General features: G+C 40.6%; 1 protein-coding gene across 1 annotated transcript in view; it reads right to left on the bottom strand.

Moving 5' to 3' along the window:
* The window catches only part of INO80 (INO80 complex ATPase subunit), an 80,951-nt gene that overhangs the window by 17,564 nt on the left and 42,478 nt on the right, over positions 1–20,909 (bottom strand). The window contains exons 26-28 of the mRNA XM_063117707.1: positions 16,449–16,674; positions 9,185–9,312; positions 4,467–4,561 (exon numbers count right to left, since the gene is read on the bottom strand). Coding sequence (XP_062973777.1) covers positions 4,467–4,561; positions 9,185–9,312; positions 16,449–16,674 — 449 coding nt within the window. The remainder of the gene's footprint in view (positions 1–4,466; positions 4,562–9,184; positions 9,313–16,448; positions 16,675–20,909) is intronic.

Genomic DNA, 20,909 nt, shown 5'->3' with positions numbered 1-20,909 from the left:
GGTTATGTGAGGGTTAAACGCAGTAGGTAGGCAGGCAAGTGACAGCAGCAGCCATGGTGGTAGCAGTAGCAGCCAACTGGAGAAATGTGGTCTTTCGTGGTGATAGCAGGCGACCCTCCCGGTGGTAGATGGGGACAAGATCTGCCACCCCTTCCGATCCGTGACCTGAGGCAAGGGTCTCACCATGCCTCATGGGACAGAAGGTTCTGGCCTGAAGTTAATTTGTCCTATTCATTTCAAAAGGACTAAACTGTGACTAACTCAGTTTGGATCCAACTGATAAAATTTGTTCTTTAAGTGGCCTAGATTTTGAGGAGGGAAGAATGTCTTAGGGAAGCAAAAAAGAGATTATACTAAAAACTTGAATAAAAGATTCTGCTTGTACAGCAAATAATTTGACAGTTGTTCTGACAAAACATGATCCTAATAACAGTGCTAGATTTCTTTTTTATTCCTGGAAGCACAGCTGAAATATGAAACTCCAGAATTCTTCTTTATACAGGCTGCATAATTTGACTTAAAGCAATTTTACAAAGCATACAAAACGAACTGCTAATATTTTTAGGGAGAGTATCATAAACATTAAAAACGTATTTTCATTGGTAAGTATCAATTCAATATTAATGCATGATTTTAATTTCCTGTTCATGGAATATTCAATAAATATTCAATTTTTTGTAAGATTTCTGCCAAGAAGGTTTATCTTTTTGTTCCATAATAGCCCTTAGGACATGATCACATATTATGTTTTGAATATAATTTCCCCTAGTTTGTCCTTCTTTTATTCTAAAGTTTGCAAAGCATAGCTAAACATAATAGAATCATAGAAAAGTAGAGTTGGAAGGGCCTACAAGGCCATCGAGTCCAACCCCCGCTCAATGCAGGAATCCACCCTAAAGCATCCCTGACAGATGGTTGTCCAGCTGCCTCTTGAATGCCTCTAGTGTGGGAGAGCCCACCACCTCCCTAGGTAACTGGTTCCATTGTCGTACTGCTCTAGCAGTTAGGACATTTTTCCTGATGTCCAGCTGGAGCCGTAACTTGAGCCCATTATTCTGTCTCCCCTAAGTCTTCTCTTTTCAAGGCTAAACATGCCCAGTTCTTTCAGTCTCTCTTCATAGGGCTTTGTTTCCAGACCACTGATCATCCTTGTTGCCCTCCTCTGAACCTGATCCAGCTTGTCCGCATCCTTCTTGAAGTGTTGTGCCCAGAATTGGACACAATACTCTAGATGAGGCCTAACCAGTGCCAAATGGAGGGGAACCAGTACCTCACATGATTTGGAAGCTATAATTCTATTAATGCATCCCAAAATAGCATTTGTTTTGTTTTGTTTTGTAGCCACATCACACTGTTGGCTCATATTCAGCTTGTGATCAACAACATTTCCAAGATCCTTCTCGCTTGTAGCCAAGTATCCCCCATGTTCAAAGCAGCATGTGTCCTCCCTGAAGGAACTTTTTGCTAGCCAGAACAGGAGCAAAGTCTGGAGACACTTGTGCTCTCTGCTCTTTTTATAACATTTGCTCCAAATTTCCCCTTCACTAGGAGTCCTCCTGGAGATTTCCCTCTTCTAATTTTCCTCACTGCTTCCCCCATCTTTTGCTGCAAGTGGCATGCTTATTTATCATTAGATCTAACCATGTTATGCTGCAGAGAGATAAATGGCCAGGGTGAGCCTGAAGATTCACTGGCACAGAGATGTTTATGGCCACAATGAAAAATTGAACTCAGCCTATTAAAATAGGGGAAGAAACCTAAAGGAAAAGCCACCATAAAGTATAGATCTCCTGCAAGAAAGCAATCAGCAAAGAAGCACTTAGGCAGGGCTTTCCAATGTTTTTGGACCTGGGGGCACATTTGGAAATTTGTCAAAGCGTCCTGGCTGCCATGAGAGGGCATGACCAATGACAAAACGTTGGGAGCACTTTCCCTATGTGTGTGTATGTGTGGAGATATGCACATGTGTGAGCTTCGTGTGTGTACATTCTCTCTCTCTCTGTCTGGATGCTTCCTGTCTTCTCTTTTTCTCTCTGGCCGCCTTCGCTCCCCCTCGCAACCATGCTGCCTTCCGCAGCCCCACCCTCATAGCTTCTCCAACCTTCATGCTGCCTCTCCCAGCACCTGCTGTGCCCTCCCCAGCCACCCTCCTGCAAGCCCCCACAGCTTCCCCAACCCCTGCACTGCCTCCCCAGTCCCCCCAGCATTCCAGGCAACATCAGTCCATTTTCAGTGGTGCAGTCCTAGGATGCAGCAACCCACCATCTTCTTTTCCTTAGAAATCTCTGGACCCACATGGGGCCCAGAGGCACTTGGGCTGCTCGAACAACACAACTGCCCACTGTGGTTATTTAACAGCCTCACTGTGGGTTATCTGCAGTGCATTTCAACTATGCAGCCCCTGTTCAGGGGCTGTTGTAATGCGAACCCAACCACTGTGAGTTTTGTGAGTATTAAATAACCCTTGAATAAACCATGGTCTGTTTTAGGGTTGTGCGAGGTTTATTTGACCGAAGCAAAACCCACGCTTGCTGTGTTTGCACAACATGACAAACCCCAAATAAGCCACAATGAGCTGCGGCGTGTCATCCAAACCCAGTCACCTTGGGGAAACAAAGATGGTGGCTGGGAGCTAGAGCTTCACTGTGTAGCAATGCCAGCTACCCTAAGGGAAGTTTTTTTTAACACATACACTTATATAAATATAAAAAGGGAGTATTTTTTTTTAAAAAATGAGAGAGGTTGGTGCCTTAGTGGGTACCAAGGGAGGAGTGCATGGATGGACTTGTGCCTGTAGGCACTGGGTTACTGATTTCAGAATTGGGGCCATTTATGCCCACTTTTCCTCCTGAAATTTCTCCACACTATCTTCTTTGATACAGAGTAAGTACTAGGTGAGCCAGCAATACACAGGTATGTTTGCTGCTAACTGCCAATTGCAGAGCTTTCTGCAACCACACTAATTGTACAAATCACTGCAGAGTATATTTGTGTATTTTATACAGTAGTTTCTCTATCTGATTGCATATATGGGAATGGTTTGGGTGGAGATAATTTCTTAGAAAATGACTGCAGGAAATGACCTACATATAATTGCAAAGGACTTAAAAGACTTGAGGGCTGATGTGTATTTGTATAGATCTTACTTAACCTTCGAAACTGCATCTTAAAACACCAGAAAATGTCCCTGTCAACATAAGCATTTTTCACAATGTATACTTCTAATAATCTGGCAAAGGGAAAACAAGCAACCACTGAAAGAATGTAAGCCTATGCGGCAGGGTCTTGCTATTTACTGTTTTCCTCTGTACAGCACCATGTACATTGATGGTGTTATATAAATAAATAAATAATAATAAAATAATAAACAATGATACAGAGAGCATCAGCCATTGAGCAGAATAGATATGTAAAAAAAAAAAAAAGTAACGTAAGTAAATTCTATTTAGAAAAGCCAATGGAATTATTCCCAGATGTCCTAACTATTAAGTATTACATTCCAGTAAAGTGTTAAGCTGCAGAGACATCAAGTTATGTTCCATGATACCCAAAGTACAAGACAGTATGTTCCAGAGGGTGGTGAAACTGCTAAGCCACGTGCTACCCTTCAACTTCTGCCTATGACTTTTCACCCCTGCCAGAAAGCTCAGACAATTTTATTACACTGGACTGGAAGTAGATCCTATAGAATAATTGATACAGGCATTACTGTTTATTTCATTCATGACTCTACAGGATGCACTGGCAGCATGAGAGCGATTTCTCAAGAATTAAGACCTCAGCATTTACACGTAAAAACACATTTCAGCCCACGATTAGTATTTCTGATATGCAGAACTATTTAATAATGAAACATCAGAGAGAACAAATGGGACCTGTAACAAAGATGTTGCACCACATTTTCAATAGGACTACTCTTGTTCCGGGCTTAGCCAACCTGTCATGCTACCCTCTAGCAGGTTATTCTATTCTTCCCACTCCCCCTAGTCTTTCCTTTTTCTTTAACAAATGACAATCAATATTCCAAGGCTGCCAAACCTGCTCAGTCCCCTCATGGGGCTGTTTCTTGGGGCTTTAAGCCTCTTAAGCTTTGAAAGAAGCGTTGCTGTTTTTATTTCTGTAAACCTCAGGGTTCCCTCAAGTTTGCTGATACCTCCCTTTTCTATCAATCTGGCTACAAGAATCTTGGCTCTCACTACCCGAGTTTGATATTATAAGGAATGACCGTGCAGTAGAAAGAGAGAGCCAGAAAAGCAGTTGTGCGCAAGGTAAACCCCATGGAGTACCCTTTGGATCTTGTTCCTTGTAGCCCAAAGGGCTACAAATAGGATTGGAAGAGCCCCAATACAAAGATGAAATTCTATGGAAGGAGGGAGGGAAGACTCTGTTTACCCGGGAGTTTGGGAACTACTTATCAACATACTATTACTGTCATTTTTTAAAAAAGAAAACAAATAAAAAGATACCTGTTCTGAAAGTCAGCTACCATATCTCTTCTTTCTGAGATTTTTGAAGAACCATCTAGCCGCATGTATGTATGTTTTCTGTAAACCATGTATTCCTAAGTCAAGACAACAAAAACCAGGAAAAATCATCTTAAAATTTCATATCTAGACTTCAATAGATCCAAAAATTACAGCATTTAGTGAACATCACAATTTCATTTAATATTGTGGGTACCTCTGATGTGCCAGATGGCTACAAATGTAAAATAAATGCAAAATAAAAAGTGTTTGTACAGTACGGTATTGCTAAAGCCTACTAGTTCTGAACTTTTGCATGGCTCAATAAAAACAGATTGAGGTGGTTAGGAAGCCTGTGCCATGTATGTATTTTGTGTCTCACCATTCAGTTAATATGTGATGTTAAATCTTCTGTTCACTGTGTTTTATCCCTTTACCTGCATAACTATTTCTGACCTAAAGAAATGGTTGGTTATAACCATGACATGCAAAACAGTTCAAACTTCGTTAAAGTTTTATCTGTACCCCTCTACAAGTGCATTTAGTATTGTCTCAGAGAGTGATGTGCTTCACACATAATTCTAACCCACGGTTTATTTAACCCATGCTTTGTTGCCCTACCCAGGGTTTGTCAGGCAGATGACTGAGCACCTAACAGCTTGTTTTCTCAATCCCTGTGATGCTGAAGCATTAGAATATAGAATAGCTGGGATTTTTTTAAACCACTCTTGCCTGCTGCCTCTGTAACCAGGTGAAACAACCCATGACCAACCCACAGCTCTGCATTTGCATGTAATGACAAGCCATGGTTTGACCAACCCAGAGTTTGCAACCCAACAACAAATAACAGGTTATCTTTCTGGATTGTTTGTGATTAACAAACCATGGTTCATTAGTGTGGCTGGGTTTGCACAGTCCAGGTGAATGTGCAAAAGGAATGAGATGAACTTTGCAAATTCATATAAAAATATACAATGGCCAGATTTGTACAAAATGCTAATCCATAGTAAAGGTTGTTGAATTCTGGGTTGTCATGCTGTGCAAACCAGCAAATAAATAAACCAGCTAGTATGGTCACACACTGGAAACTTTTGAATTTATTTGCAAGTAGTGTAATTCCATATGATCCATTGGTGGATCATATGGAATTACACTACTTGCAAATAAATTCAAAAGTTTCCAGTGTGTGACCATACTAGCTGGTTTATTTGATGTATTCAACTTGAGGTACTCCTAACTCTCTTACAGCAGAAGATCCAGTCTATTTCTTAAAAAACAAACACGTGGTCTTAATCCCTCCCTTTTCTTCACAGTATCAAGCACAGCTTGTTTTCGCCATCCATAAAAACAAACCTTCGTAACTGAAGCTAGGCTTGCCAAGGACAAACTGAGTAAGGGAATGGGTTCTGTGTTTTATATTGCTTAAATGAGGTATGACAGAAGTGGAACACGCTCTATTAATGCAAACAACTTTAGGGCTAAACTACGTACCCATTTACCACAAGGGTTCTTACAGTGCATTTGGTCAAATAATTTAACACAAGGTTATGAAATACTAACAGTACTGTCTCAGATGGCCTTATAGGCCCCTTCCAACTCTACTATTCTATTATTCTATGATTCTATAAACTATATTGTAACCACAAACAAGTTCTTATTTGGAGGGCTGGGGGGGGGGGGAGGAGTCAAGACTGGAGTGGAAGTAATGCTTAGCTCCCAGAAATGAACTAGGTATAAAATTGTTCATTTCGCACCATTAGTTTTCCTTACAGATGGAACAAAACAATATAGGGTAGTACATAGGAATTAAGGCATTGGAGGCTGATGGCTGTGATGACAGTGGGGCGGCGAACTCTACAGAAACTATACAAGGTGCTTTGGATAGCTCCTTTAGTGTTTTGACTGGTTCTGACTGAAACCTGGAGCGGATTCACCACCCCACTGACTGGAGCTGCTGCCTTCACTGACTTAAGGGAAACTATTGCAGCCAATTGAGATGAGAGTGGGCAGCGGGGCCATTCTACCAGCCCTGCTGAAAGGCTGCATTTTCTTCCTCTTCTTCTCTCCCCTTCCCTTTTTCCTTGAGTGTCATTTTAGATTCTAATCCTGCAAGCAGGAAATGTATTGTTTTACTGATATGTAAGCTGCTCTGGGAGCCTTTTGGGCTGAGGAGCGGCATGGAAATGCGTCAAATAAATAAATGAGAACATCTCTGTCTAACTGGAGCTGGTTTTCAGTGCTACCATCCCTGAAAACCACATCAGGTGCCACATACACCCTCTTGTCTTGAGCTCTTGAATAAAAATAAATCCACTCTTCTTCAGCCCACTAGTCAAGCACACTAGATAGGGCTTTGGATATAGTAAAAAGGTAGATCTCAATATGGTTTGGTTTAGTGGAGGATCTGATTACCTGGCTAGGCAGTCACTTCATTAGAAGGAGCAAAAAGGACCAAAGACACTACCAGATTTCTGCACACAGACTAGAAAGCTTAAATTTACATGACCCACTTTCTGGAGTTTTCCCTTTGTTGTTTTTGCAGCTGCACTCAAGCTCTTTCTGTTGGACTCCAAGAGAGGCTGACCAAGATAGGTTAGGATTGGAGCCAGCTGCCAGAATGGAGGTGAAGAATCTCAGGTGAGGACTGACATGGCTGCCTGAGCCACAAGAAACATGAATGATGTCTGTACCAGAACTCAGAAGAGTTCATACTGCACCAGGGCTTCCACTGAGGGAAGGAGGTATATATTAAAATCTACCTGTAGTGAGCTAAATATGTTTCTTTGGATTATAGAGGAATGCAGCTAGGGGTTAATAAACTGTGTTAATTCTTCTGCTAATATAGGCCTAGAGAGTTGGAATAATAAACTATATTCAGTGCCAAATGAGGTACTCAGGATGTCAATAGCAACACAGTAATTACACTGGAAGGCTCAAGAGCTCTTGCCAGAAAGCCTTTCAGATCTTTAACTATGAACAGACTACCGTCTTCTTTTTAAGTAAAAAAGAAGCTGCTGACTAATCCTAGAGGGATAGCTGTATTAAAACTACGTGAATACCCTCCCATTAAGCCTGTTTAGCTGACATGGTCAGCTTGACACCAGAAGTACTAATCCTGAAAAATAATGAAATCCATCCTGAGTAGAGAGAGTTGGTTACTGAGGCAACAGAGAAATTGAATCATTTCATCTCTCCCCTCCTTTGTCCACTGGGACTAACAGGGACTTTGCAATGCTAGAAAAAAGTGTAGACAACACCCAATTATTGAAACCAAGAAAAACCAAGCAATTTATTTAGAGCGATTGATCCAACAATCCTACTGTGCCAAGAAGAAAGCAGATAGGATTACATAGAGGGCCACAATGGCAGTGCAATGGTGAGGATAGCCAAACATCCAGGACTTCACTAGTGCAAAGGATAGCAAAACTGCACTCCACAAGGCATTGGACAAATTTATTGAGGGCGCAATCCTACTGAGATAGTTGGCAGCTTCCACAGTCAGAGGCTGCCAAGTATCCCACGCAGGGTGTCCAGAGCACGGGCTATTTTGCCTGTCTAGCTGTGGCTTTGGAGAGGGGGAGGGAAGGAGGCCAGAACGCGCATAGGATGCTCCGTAAAGTGGCTTCCGTGATCTTCTCCCCTTTCCACTCCTGGGTCTGCTCCCTCTTCCTTGTCTCCGCGCTCCATTTCCGAGCACATTGACACTGCCAGCGCAGAGAACTGTGCCAGCGACAAGAGGAAGGGAAACGCTGTTTCTGGGCTCTGAGGTTGGAGCCCTGGTTCCAACCTCGGATTCCAGAAATTGAAAAATCCTACGGCCCTCTAGACATTGTCTAGTGGCTATAGGATCGCTCCCTTTAATTGTCCCTTTAATTGTTTATTTAGGGATATTTAAATGCTGCTTCCCATTTTAAAATCCCCAAAGTGGTTTACAGCAAATTATAAAACAATACAACATTATAACACAGCAATATTTAAACAAGTTAATGGTAGGCCTTTTTATTACATTTGTAATAATCATCAAAAGCACATGATTGTCTGCATTGCAGAGGGGAGGGCATTCAGGGGGTGGGGGGGGCACCCAAGAGATAAAACCGTTCAGATATGGACAGACAGCAGTGAGGGAGGTATGCAGGGTATAAGCATACATCCTGGTCTTATGTATTACTGCGCTAACAAAAGCATACAAACAATGAAGCCTGGTGAATCAACACGAAAGGAGGCATTGTGCCAATATCCAGACTCCTTCCTGGCTTGAGCACCAGAACAACATTAGTCACCGCATTGGCTAGATACTTTTTTTTGGCTCTGGTAGTGATGCAGCACAAGGGCACTTTTGCTGTGAGCAGAGTTTCTAGTCTCTTTACACAATAACCTGTGGTTCATTTGGTCCACTGGAGACTGCGGGAGTCAGTATAAAGCCTGCACCACTCCCAGTAATATAAGATGCTTAGCAAGCCTCTCTCTAGCAGAGGGGCTAGATGGCTCTATCTTCCTTGCCAGAGACAGAATAAAGCAGTAGCAGCACGGCTGCATAACCACGCTGCAGTTTTGTAGGTTTGGGCTGCAAACTGATAAAATGTTATTGATCCTGGTTTTGGACGATTAAATCCATGTTGAGAATAAGTTATCTGGACTTCCTTATACGATTGTATGTCAAAAACGACATTTCCTTAGTCATTAGCGTCATATTCCCCTTTATACAATGGTATGTTTCCTACCTCCAACAAGTCAATCATCCGTGTCATCTGAGAGTAGATAAGTACTCTGTGTCCTTGAGATTTCAATCTTGTCAACAGAACGTCAAGAGCATATAGCTTTCCACTGTCTGTGATCAGACTCTCTTTGTCTAAAGGGAAGGAAGAAAACAGAAGACTAAAAGCCTGTTGCAGGGAATTATTGCAGCATATGGTAAACAATTTTTACAACAATTTAGTTGATAAACCTAATGTGTTGGAACCTAACAGCCTTCTGTGAATGGAAGGTCACCTTCCCACCACCGAAGGCTTTTGATTCAGCAGAGAATTCCACAGGTGGAAGGGGGCAAATTCTGTAGATTCCCCCTTTCCCTGCAGCCCTATTCTACCACTGTTCCTGAGGGCACTCAATCCTCCAGAGCAGATTCCTGGAGGATGCAAGGGGCTGAGGGGAAATCGGCAAAAATCACTGTGTTTTCTTCGCACCTTTTGTACCCTGAGCGGAACTTCACTCAGGGGATGCTCTGTTGGCAGAAGCAAAGTCTTGATTCAAGCCAATAATATTTCCTAAACTGATGAGTGGTAACTCGTTCTAGAAAAAGAATTTATCTGATTGGCTACAAGTGAAAAGCTGCAACTGGAACTTATCAGAGAAACCACTTACTACTATACTTCCATTTTCTTCCCTCACAGGTATCATATTTATTATGAGTGACGTTTCTGCCCTAGAAATACATGTCTATTTCAAATATCCTTGAAACCCAGGAGACTGACATTTCTCTTCATTGTCCAGAAATTGCCATTCACACTTTGCCTTTTTGACACCTCTAGTTATTAATTATTTGTAAATTTTAGCAGTAGCTTTTCTATTTAGTACTCTACTAGGAAGAACAGAATTATACTGCATATGCATTGGGTCAATATGCTACCAAACCTGTGAACGTAATTGCAATGTCCATCCCCTCATGAAGTATTTTGTTGTTCTTCTTGTTACTTTAAATAAATGCTTCCAACTGGAACATTTCAATACACACTTTAATGCTTGTGAATCATCTTTCATATTTTATACACTACAATGTGAATTACAGGGTTAAAACACAGAGAGACACGGAAAGTTCCTATTCTTAAAATCTCAGCTTACAAGTATAAAGAACTGGGTGCTGCAGAGGATTTATTTTATTTATAAAATAAATAAATCTAAAGTTCTTAAAGATTGCAATTCTACTGAAGTCAATCGCTATAACTTTCATTAATTGTAATGGAGCACTTTGTAGCAAAAAAAGGTTTTTCACGGTTCAGAGAATGATCCAAAGGTATCTGATGCTGTCCCACCTCTGAAGCAAAGGAGATGTGGGTCTGGCTAGCAATGTGATAAGAGTCTAAAAGAGAACTGCATGGTTGGACCATAATGCTATGAATGGTCTAGCAGAGATCCAGTTTTATGCAAAATGGGTGCAAGTTGAGTGCCATTCTTGGGGTTAGAAATGCTGTCAGTTACACATAAAAATCAGTCATACGAATGTATGTTCAGATTTGTATAAAATTACCATTACTAGTCAGTAAGCTTATGCTGTAAGCTCCATCTGATCTGCTCATATTTGCTTTATACTACCTCAAGGAAACTGTCAGAATCTCTTCACCATATTCTTCTTTACCTGGCTTGTATTTTAGTTCTATCAAGTTAAGACAATGTGTGTATTCTATGCATATTCAGCACAATGCTGAATTTAATACTTGAAACAGAATTTGGAGTCATGAATTTCTTAGCTTGCTTCCTCTTAAACTCACCCCAAACCCCTCATGTCATGGTGGCAGGAAACTTTAAAACGTGTACTCTGCTAATGCCTAATAAGGACTTAGGCTGCAATCCTATACCTACTAACTAACCTGGGAGCACCACTAAATTCAATGATGCTTACCTCTGAATAGACATGTATAGGATTACACTGTTAGGAAGATTACAGAGAAGGGCTTTGTAAGAGGTTTCCAGGGTTTAGAAAATTGTGTTCTCCTTCTCAATCCCCATCTAAGATTCTGTAAAATAACAACAATATTTTCCTTTCCCAAATACTGCAACCAGCATAAATTTGTAATAGTCAAGTTTCTTTGATACACAGGGTATCACACTAATACTGTTGTTGTCACTTTTCTCTTGATTATATTAGTTGTTTTTTTCTGTTGAATTCCTGACTGTGTAGAAATTGCAGCTAAACATGGAAGCAACACATTTTTTCAGGTCTGCCTTCCTTATTTATAACTATATTAGGTGCTTCTAAGGGCACACCTGTTGTCTGTCTTAGAATAGAAATTGGAATTCAACCCATAGACATGAGTAGGCACACATGCATATTTTATTTTGAAGATATAATTTGGGATATAAAGAACAGCAGTCCATCTAAGTTATGTATTCCGAAACAAGTGTTCAAAGATGCTATCAATTTATCTTGATTATATTAGTAATATTATTCAAGAATTTGCTAAACATTTTTTTAAAAAGTTAATGATGTGTTTGTCTAAGTTAGCTAGACTAGATGTGTAAGCTAACTAACTTCTAGATATTATGTCGTTAACTGTTCTCCTCAATATGAAAGTGATCTATCAGATTTTACCAAGTACCCCTTTAAGGAAGCATTGACTCTCCCTCATTTCTACTTGATGTCCTCTGCAGTAGAAGATAGTTGATAAAGGAAAACAACCTGTGAAATTATGAATATATGGAGACAGGTTTGTGGAGGAATCTACTGCAATGCCTGCTGGACTGGGAAACTGGGAAATTAGATCTATGCATTTGGATCATTTATTTCTCAATGACCACTGATTTACTTAGTAGCAGAAAAATGAATTATTGCTAGACAGTAGTAGAAAGGATTGCACCTTACCACCGAAGTGGCCACCAAAGATTTGTAACAGAGCATATAGCAGTTTGATGTTACCTTTTTATTAGTGTGCTGTACATTTTTGCGTCCTTTTAAAGATCCATGGTCTGAACCAATCAAAAACTTAACTGAATAGCCTACCTGATGGCCATTTCTCTAGCTCAAGGCTAAATGTTATTTTGTTATAGGGAAATTATTCCAATTTAGTCTAGCAGTTCAGTCTGCTTTGACTTGAACACATGCACTTATCTTTTGCTTCAGCCATCCACAGAATAATCCTATTGGCGGGAGAAGAGAATGTGGCAGAAGGACCACCACTTCCTATCCCTTGCCAGGCTCATGCCAGGCAGGGCAAAAGATGGGGGAGCGGCAGCTTTCCCCCTCTTTCCTTTGACTTGTTTCCCCCACTGGTTGTTCCTTTTTAAAACCTCCCCTTCCAATGGTTTCGATGGGAGAGGAAATTATTGCGTCAGCTCCAGGACTTGTGTGTGTGTGTGTGTGTGTGTAGGAATGAAGGATCTTTTGATTCAGTGGATCCAATGCCTCCCTAAATCGACCCCATCATGCCCCTGTTCCCTCCTGTTGCTGCTGTCAGAACAGTGACAGAGGGGCAGCAATAATGGTGGAGCTTCCTGCTACTATAAGGAGGCCTCCGGAGGCGGAACTCCTTCCCTGCCTGCAGAGAGGAAGGTTCTCAACCCCTAATGGCCTGTCACAGCCATCCTCCCCAGGGATTTAGGGTTGCTCTCTCAGAATCATTTCCCAAAATGTCTTGCAAATCAACACAGGGCCCTAACAACTCTTAAAGATGGGCCATTTATGAGATTACTTTTTTAAGTTATCCAACTCATACTAAGTTTATCCAACTCATACTGTCTTAGTAAGCCTAAAAACAGGTGTGGCTCTCTCCTTACACTCATTTTCTCTGGCTACAGAAGCTGGAAAGCAGACAAGATAGATGGATTTAAAACACATTGGACTCACATGGAAATTCCTTCCTTCAGCACAGCCTTTTTAACTAATCCACAATAAGCTACCCAAGTTCATTCGGCTGTGAACAATAGGTTCAAACGGACTTTTTTAAAAAGACCAAATTGTTTTTAATTACGGTGGAATATTACCCACATAACATGGTGTCTTTATGGAATGTCTCACTTCAACCACACTTCTTAGAAGCCCATTTTTTGAATAAAAACACAGCTTGGAATAGACACCGAATGTTGAAAAGACAAACAGATAGTTTCTGTAACGGCATGACCAAAATAAAAATAAAGATCGTACATCCTTTGAGTGTACTTTATTTTTGTCATCTCTAACAGAATAAACAATGTGAAAAATTCATATATTATTTAATACCTAAGATCCAATTCTATTTTGAAGATCACTTTATAAAGTTCTGTACATGTAAGAGTTAAAGAGGATAATCTGCCCATATCCTGATACAAGTTTGTGCAACCAGATTATGGATCATATTGGCTTCTTTTCACTCAAAGAAAGAATTACATTTAGGACTCAACGCTATGCATTCTTAGACAGAAATAAAGTCCTAAAACTCCCAGCATTCCCCAGCCAATATAGGCTAGAGAATGCTGGAAGTTGTAGGACTTTTTCTGTTAAAACATGCATAAGATTGTTCCTTAGGTTGGGCTTAATTGAGCTTGGCTGGGAAATGGGGGGGGGGGGGTACTATACTGCTCACGAAGAAACATGCATCATCATCATAATAGCTCAAAAGAACCTTAACTAAGGAGTTATTTTCCTGAGGAACTTGGCTTAATCTTAGTTCCCACTAGGGAATTCGAAAATGCCCCTCTGGTGAAGTAAAAATAGACAGTAAAATGGCTAAACCCTGGTTTCCATCAATGCCTGCCTCCTCTAGAAGTCTGCAGGGCATAATGGGGTCAGTGAGGAGCTAGCTAGCTCTCACAGTAAACAGCCAGTGAAGTTGATGCTTTTTATCGATGCAAAAAGGACTCAGACACTTCCTGCCATTTAATCTAAGACCATTTTTCTTTCAAAGAACAGGAAAAGCCTCAAGAGATTCCCACAGTGATCGCAATACGGAACACCAAGTCTGGGAGAGAATGGCAGAGTTAACCGCAACTGCAGCTGTTTCGGTGCTCATTTAGATGTATACCTCAATGCAGCCTGAACTATAATTTAGTAATGAATTACTTTTTGAGTTTTTATTCACTTTCTAAAACAAGCTCAATCTTATCAGCCTAAATATCCAGTTTTTCTTACTCATCTCTCAAATAAATCAAATCAAAATCTACTGGGTATTCCTTCCTTTAGTGGTTTCCTGCATTAATCTGAATTAACACCTATTAATTCTCTAACATCTACCTGGTTTATCTCAGTTCTGTATCCATACGCTTCTCTCTATTTGCTTAGCTTCACACTACAACTATACCAGAAGACACATCACATTTGAGAAAATAAGGATTGATTAGCCACACAGAACTCTATCTAAAGGTTTCATTCCAGCTTTAATACATAGCTGCAAATATTGTGACCAAATAGTGTGCTCATAAATGTATTTTATAGGCCTCTCCCCTCTTTGATCTCCTAACAACCTAGGTTTCTTGCTTTCATAGAACTTTTTCTGTTATTTACTTTAGAAGCAGTTATTAATCCTTTGCAATTTATTTATTTATATTTCAGTCCTGTTTTTCAGACAGAAATTGTCTTCCAAACTGCTCATGTCAATTAAAAAAATATGATGTATATAAATGAAAATAGGATACAGGCCTTACCATCAGGCTTACAAACTAAAAGAAGAAGACAACAAACACACACGGGAAAGGGGAGTGCACACCTTCCAATACTGCACAGATGAAAATAGGGACACGCTTGTACCGTCCCTATTCTCCTACCAAAGATCACTGTCCAAGCCCCTACTTCACGATCAGTGTTGAAGGCTCACCTCCATTTGCTGTCTATATTGTATTCATTGACATCACAGTAGATTGCCCTGCACTAATTTAAAAACTATTAACTTGCCAGTTCTTCAATTTAAAGATATACTAGGAAAAATGGCCCTACACTATATTATCAACAGGTCAAAATCTACCTCAGTAGCTGTAGTGTGTGAAATGATACCTCAGGAATCACCTCCTCTCACACGGACCTTCTCAAGATTTTCACTTAAGTTTCTGAGGGTGCAATCCTATGCATGTCCCACAACTCCTAGCTGTCTGGGGAATGCTGGGAGTTGTGGGACATTTTTTCTGTCTAAACATGCATTGGATTTCACTCTAAGGTTCTTTTCATTGAGACACAGCTGGTGACCATGAGAAAGAGGGCCTTTTCAGCTGCGCCTACATTATGAAACAGCGCCCCCAATGGAGATATGTCTGGACCCTTCTTTGTCCAATTTCATGTGGGCTCTTAAGACGTCTTTGTTTTGGTGGGCATTTTTTAATTAGAATTCAAAGATTATGTAGGTTGTCTCCTGCTCCTCAGGTACTCAGTTTATTCCTGATATTTTCAGAACTGCATTTTAGCTTGTTTTTATTATATTTTTAATTCAGCATGCCACCTTTGGCAAAGAAAGGCAGGGTGTAAATGCCAAAATAAATAAAATGGCTTGCGGTGCACTGAATGCTGGTTTAGTGTTCATGTGCATGTATTGATATGATTAGAGACAAAATGCACCCCTCTTGCTAGACATGGGGAGAGGGCTGAATCCTAAAGAACTCTAGTAACTCACACTAACATTGAGAAATAAAATAGCGGCAGCCATTTACTAGGAGCAGGACCCAGGAAACAGGCCAAGCTGGGGCATACAGAAGTGGAGGGAAGAGGTAATGCCACAACAAAGTTGTAAATAGGCATTTATATCTAGTTTGGCCCAGATATTCAGAATAGTGTAGAAGTGATAAAGATGCATATGTCAGCCCAAAAGAGCAATCTCTTTCCAGCTCATTGGCACAGTTTGGATGCAACAATAAGCCATGTTTTATTGTTGGCTTATGTCTCTGTTTTTTTGAGGGAGAGACAAGCCTGAGTTCCTAATTCACACATAATGGTTGTTTAGCTGCTCTCACTTGCAGGACAAATCAAGTGGCAGTGATCAGGTTGGATGGATCAGAATGTTCAAACCTGGCCAGTCTCATATAACGCATGAGTAGAAATTTGAATATTTAGAGCAATAAAAGAACTAAGATATGTAATTAAGTAAAGGATTAAGTGCACTGCATCCTGTGTCTGTTATTTTTTAAACTGACCCCAGAATAGTTGTTTTAAATGGATATTGTTTTTATGCTTTTGATGGTTTAAAAATTTTGTATATTTATTTTTAATGTTCACTGTCTTTAACTTTTGTAAACTGCCCAGAGAGCTTCAGCTATGGGGTGGTATATAAATGTAATAAATAAATTAGACTATTGAACCCCAGGACTGCAACTCACCTGGTATCCTGATGAAAGACCAGCCATTTTGAGGTCTGACTCCCAATAGTCCTCCTGGGTAATCAGGGAACAACTGAGAGCATCGTTTTAGCCAGCCAGCTGCTAGTTCAGGTGCTCCGTGCAATGCGCATTGCTTTGCTTCTAGGCTTCCTCCTTCTTTAAGTGCTTTACGCTCATACTCTGCACTCCTATCATTGCAGTAGGAATCCAGTGGCACAGCTGTTACCTGTGGATTAAAAGAATAAAATTATATTAATGATTATGATGAAAATATTGGCTGAGACTGAACATCACTAATAAATTAGCTACTTTTTAGAATATAGTGCTAAAGCAAAATAATTATTTTCTACTTGAATGCTCTCTGAATCTTTCATGCCAACTTATAATAGTGAGAGAGATAAAAAGAAGAGGTGTTATAGAACTATATCTCAGGTGTCAGGCTATGGCCTGATAGTATTTTAACTTCTTATGTTTGATGCTTATGAAACCTTAACACTCAAATCAGAATTGGCCATCCCAGTTTCTCAGTAGAAGTGAGCTCATGCCAGTCCGCCAAACAGGGGCACGCAAGGGGAGCAGTGACGTGAGGGGGCAGAGGGGCACTTGTGGCGGGCTGCAAAGGAGGCATTCCAAAGTCACTTTCATTTCATGGGCTGCAGGTTGCCCACCCCTGAACTGCATGGACAGAATACAGAAGTGACATGGTTCTTGCCCTCAGGCAAAGACCAAAGGAGAGAGGAAAGGGATTGATAAAGAAAAAATAAGGGTGAGGAGAGAAAGGCTAGGTAGAAAATTATAATGTAGAAAAGATGGAAGAATAGCAGATTTTATAAAAGGAGAGGAAGATAACTTTGTGGATTAGAGTGGGGTTGTGATGGGAATCATGAGTAGCAACGCATAAAAACTGAGAGGAAGAAGGATTTAAAAGGGCCCCTACACTGATCACAATGCTCATCTGTACATCATTCACAGCGCTCATCCTGTAGTATCCCCATGGGTATTCCACTCCAGTTGTCAATCAACATGTGCACTTCCGGATCACCTTTCAACAATTATGTAGTGGATTTAGGATCCTGAGTGGCTCTAGCTAGTTTAATCATTGGAACCATAGGCCAGAATCAATACACTCGGCATAACAATCACAGATTCAGTTTACAGCAATGTATTTTATGTAAATGCCATCTGAATTGAATCCATAATACAATGAAATCAGAAAAGGCTAAATGATTGTTTTTAAAATTATGCTGCACACCACCAACAATAGATAATCAGTCGGCTGCTTGCTTCTTTTGCTACAGTGAAATTTCTATTTGTTTATTTTTAGTGGCACAACAGACAAGCCCAGGTTCTCATGTACTTGAAACTCTGCAACAAACATGATTACTATTATGGAATGTTTATTTGGTGCCCGGTGTTACTTCTGTGGTCTGGCATTTTTGCAAGGCCCTGGTACATCTCCTGTTACTGCCAACCATAATGCAACAGCTGCACGGAGAGCCCTAATTCCTTTTGCAAGGTAGGGGAACTTTTCCGAGCGTAGGCGGCACACACTCCTGGGCAGCAATGGCAGTGGTGGTGAGGGGCACACCTCAGAAGTGGACACACCTCAGAAGGCCCCCATAGGTGCATCACACTACATATGCTTGAACTGCAAAAACCTGGATACATCTGGCTAACCAAACATAATATGCCATTTCCGCATTTAGAACACAGAAGTTTTCGATTTATCTACCTTTGCACGCCACTTTCCCTACTGTCAGCTTCAATATGAATTATCCAGCCCAACAAGCAGTGTTGCCAACACAGAAATCTAAGATTTATACCAAACTAGCTATCTTGGACCATCTCCATCATTTTAATCTTTGCTGCTATCTGGATGGAGCAGAATGTTAGCCAAACAGCTGTCTCTTGAAACGGCTGAATAGTTGAATAGTCTCAAGATAAGAGTATGTTCCAGCAGACAAGGTTGCCTTTTGTAACAATCTATAGAATTCTCTTATCTCCCTTCAACAGGCTAAAAGGCAAGTCCATGGTGTCATCCTGTACAGCAAGTAACTGTTTGTAAACACATACATTTTCACAGCTGAACAGTGGAAGCCAAAGCATCAACAAGGCAGACACAAGATGCAGTGAGAATGATAGGGAGAGCTGTAGAAGTTATAATCTCTGCTTATGTATTTGCTCGGAAAATGTAGAGCACGTCTCTCATGTGGTAATGATTACTCCTCAAAATGCAATGATTGTGGAGAAATCTCTTCTATATGTGTCAGAACAGGAGGGATATCTGCACTAATATGGAATGTATTATAGCCTTTTAATAAATGAAGGTAAATGATCCAAACCGGAGTACAAAATATGAAACACTCTACACATCCAGAATTAAAACCAGTCATCACACAACATACCGTTCTTCAAATAAGAAGAATTTTAACAAATAAGAAATAGAATCTCCCCAAAATTCTTAAAAGCCTATTAAACTCTTGATGAAGGGAGACAGAAATGATTGAGGTAATTTGCTTGACTAATTTATGTTCAAAACCAACAGCCAGGTGAAAAGCAAACACTTTCCCCTGTACCACAGAGTACAAAATAGAGAAAATCAAAACACAAAATAAAGGGCATAAGTCTTTATTTAGACTGGCCCACATAATCCCCTCAGAAATCAGTTACTTACAAAGTGATCCTGTCCACTAGTTATGCCTCCTAGCAAAGCCCTGTGTACTGACAGTGTGCAACAATACACTGTGGAGTGAAACACTGGCAATACTTTTGCGGTGGCAGGATGCTGCCAGCGTGCAAGGTGGGTGAGCATCCAAGACGGACACAAACAGAGAGAATAATTTTAGGATGCTATAAATGAATTTATTGCCGAAAAGCCCATCAGCAGGACTGTCATTGACCTCAAAGCTCTGCAGATATGGCCTCAAAAGTCCTGTGGTCCCAAAAGCAATTGTTCACATGCCCTTCTTTAGGAGAATTTTTTTTAAAAAAATTGCTCAAATGGATTACCACTTCTTCAATTGCAAAAGAAGCAGTGGCAAATAGGGCCTTCCATAAAAGCAGGAGTAACTTATTAAAACACACATTAGGGAAGCAGAGAGAGAGAGGGACAGGGGAGGCACATTCATGTAGAGCCAACCCATGCGAACCAACCCATTCTATGGATGGAAACATAGGAAGCTGCGTTACACTAAGTCAAACTATTAGTCCACCTAGGCCAGTACTGTCAACAGGCGTATTTCATACACAGATTAACTGATGCATGGTAGAGGAACACAACTGCACGTTGAGAACAGGGCCAGTAATTTTAAAAGGAAGAAAAATGAAGAGAAGCAGAATGCAAAGAACTTATTTTGGGGGAGTTTGCTAGTTTCTGGCTATGGAAATTAATCAGAAACAAGGGAAATGCCAAAACCAAAACCAGGACTTCTTCTAAAGGATATGCAATATTGTACTGCCACCTGCTGCTGAGAGATGGGTAAGGAAAGATGCATGATTTCCACATACTGACCCAAGACCATCTTCTTCTGACTGAACACTGCTAACCACCCCTTGACTATGGAAAAAAAATCAGGGCCACTATTACCTACTTTACAGGCTTCATGCTCATAGTTTTCTTTATAGTGCTGAATTCGCACAACACAACAGACTAATGGTGGGTTAACAGTCAACTCTACAGTTGATTATCGAGGGGTACTCCCCACATGACATGACTATAATCAACCATGGTGTAGATTAAGGCCAGCGTCGAGTTGGCTATTAGTCAATGGTGTGTTTGATTGACACATCCCCCGCCTTTTCTTTCCCACCAGTCCTTCTGCTGGTATCCCATCAGCCATTGCAAGTTCTGCCAGCTGGACTAGAGCGGCAGCCGCCACTTTGGTAGCTCTTGCCAGGGGACTCTGTAGTCATTGAAAATAACCAACTGTGAGCGACAAAATAGTCAATGGCGCCCAACACACGAGACGATAACCAATGGTTGTTCAAATAATCATCTCCACACAATGTTGTCTATTTGCGTTGGTTATTTTGGCCAAATAACCAATTGTGGCATGAAAAAGTCCTGACAGATGACACAATGACCCACCTGTGACTATTTAACCCACCATTGACTATTTAACCCACTGTTAGTTATCATGTTATCTGAGCCCAGTCAGTATCTATTAGACACGTTTGAGCAGAAATAGAGAAACAGCTCTGCCCAAACTTTCCAGAATCACCGTTGCCCAACATATCTTGTAGAAGAGTCATTAATCAAAGTCTGGAACAGGCTTTGAACAGAGTTCAAAGAAAATATGGGAGGAACATCTATATTGATGTGTTAAGCTTACTGTAACAAAAGTTTCATTCAACCTTCAAAATGCAGCTGTACCAGAGAATATCATCTTGGCTAACAAGTCTGATGAAAAACAAACCATATAGTAAAACCATTTTTAAAACACAAATGAAAAAAAGAGCAAC

Source organism: Elgaria multicarinata, chromosome 2 (assembly GCF_023053635.1).
Source record: "Elgaria multicarinata webbii isolate HBS135686 ecotype San Diego chromosome 2, rElgMul1.1.pri, whole genome shotgun sequence".
NCBI lineage: Eukaryota > Metazoa > Chordata > Lepidosauria > Squamata > Anguidae > Elgaria > Elgaria multicarinata.
This window is presented reverse-complemented; position numbering and strand designations above follow the sequence as displayed.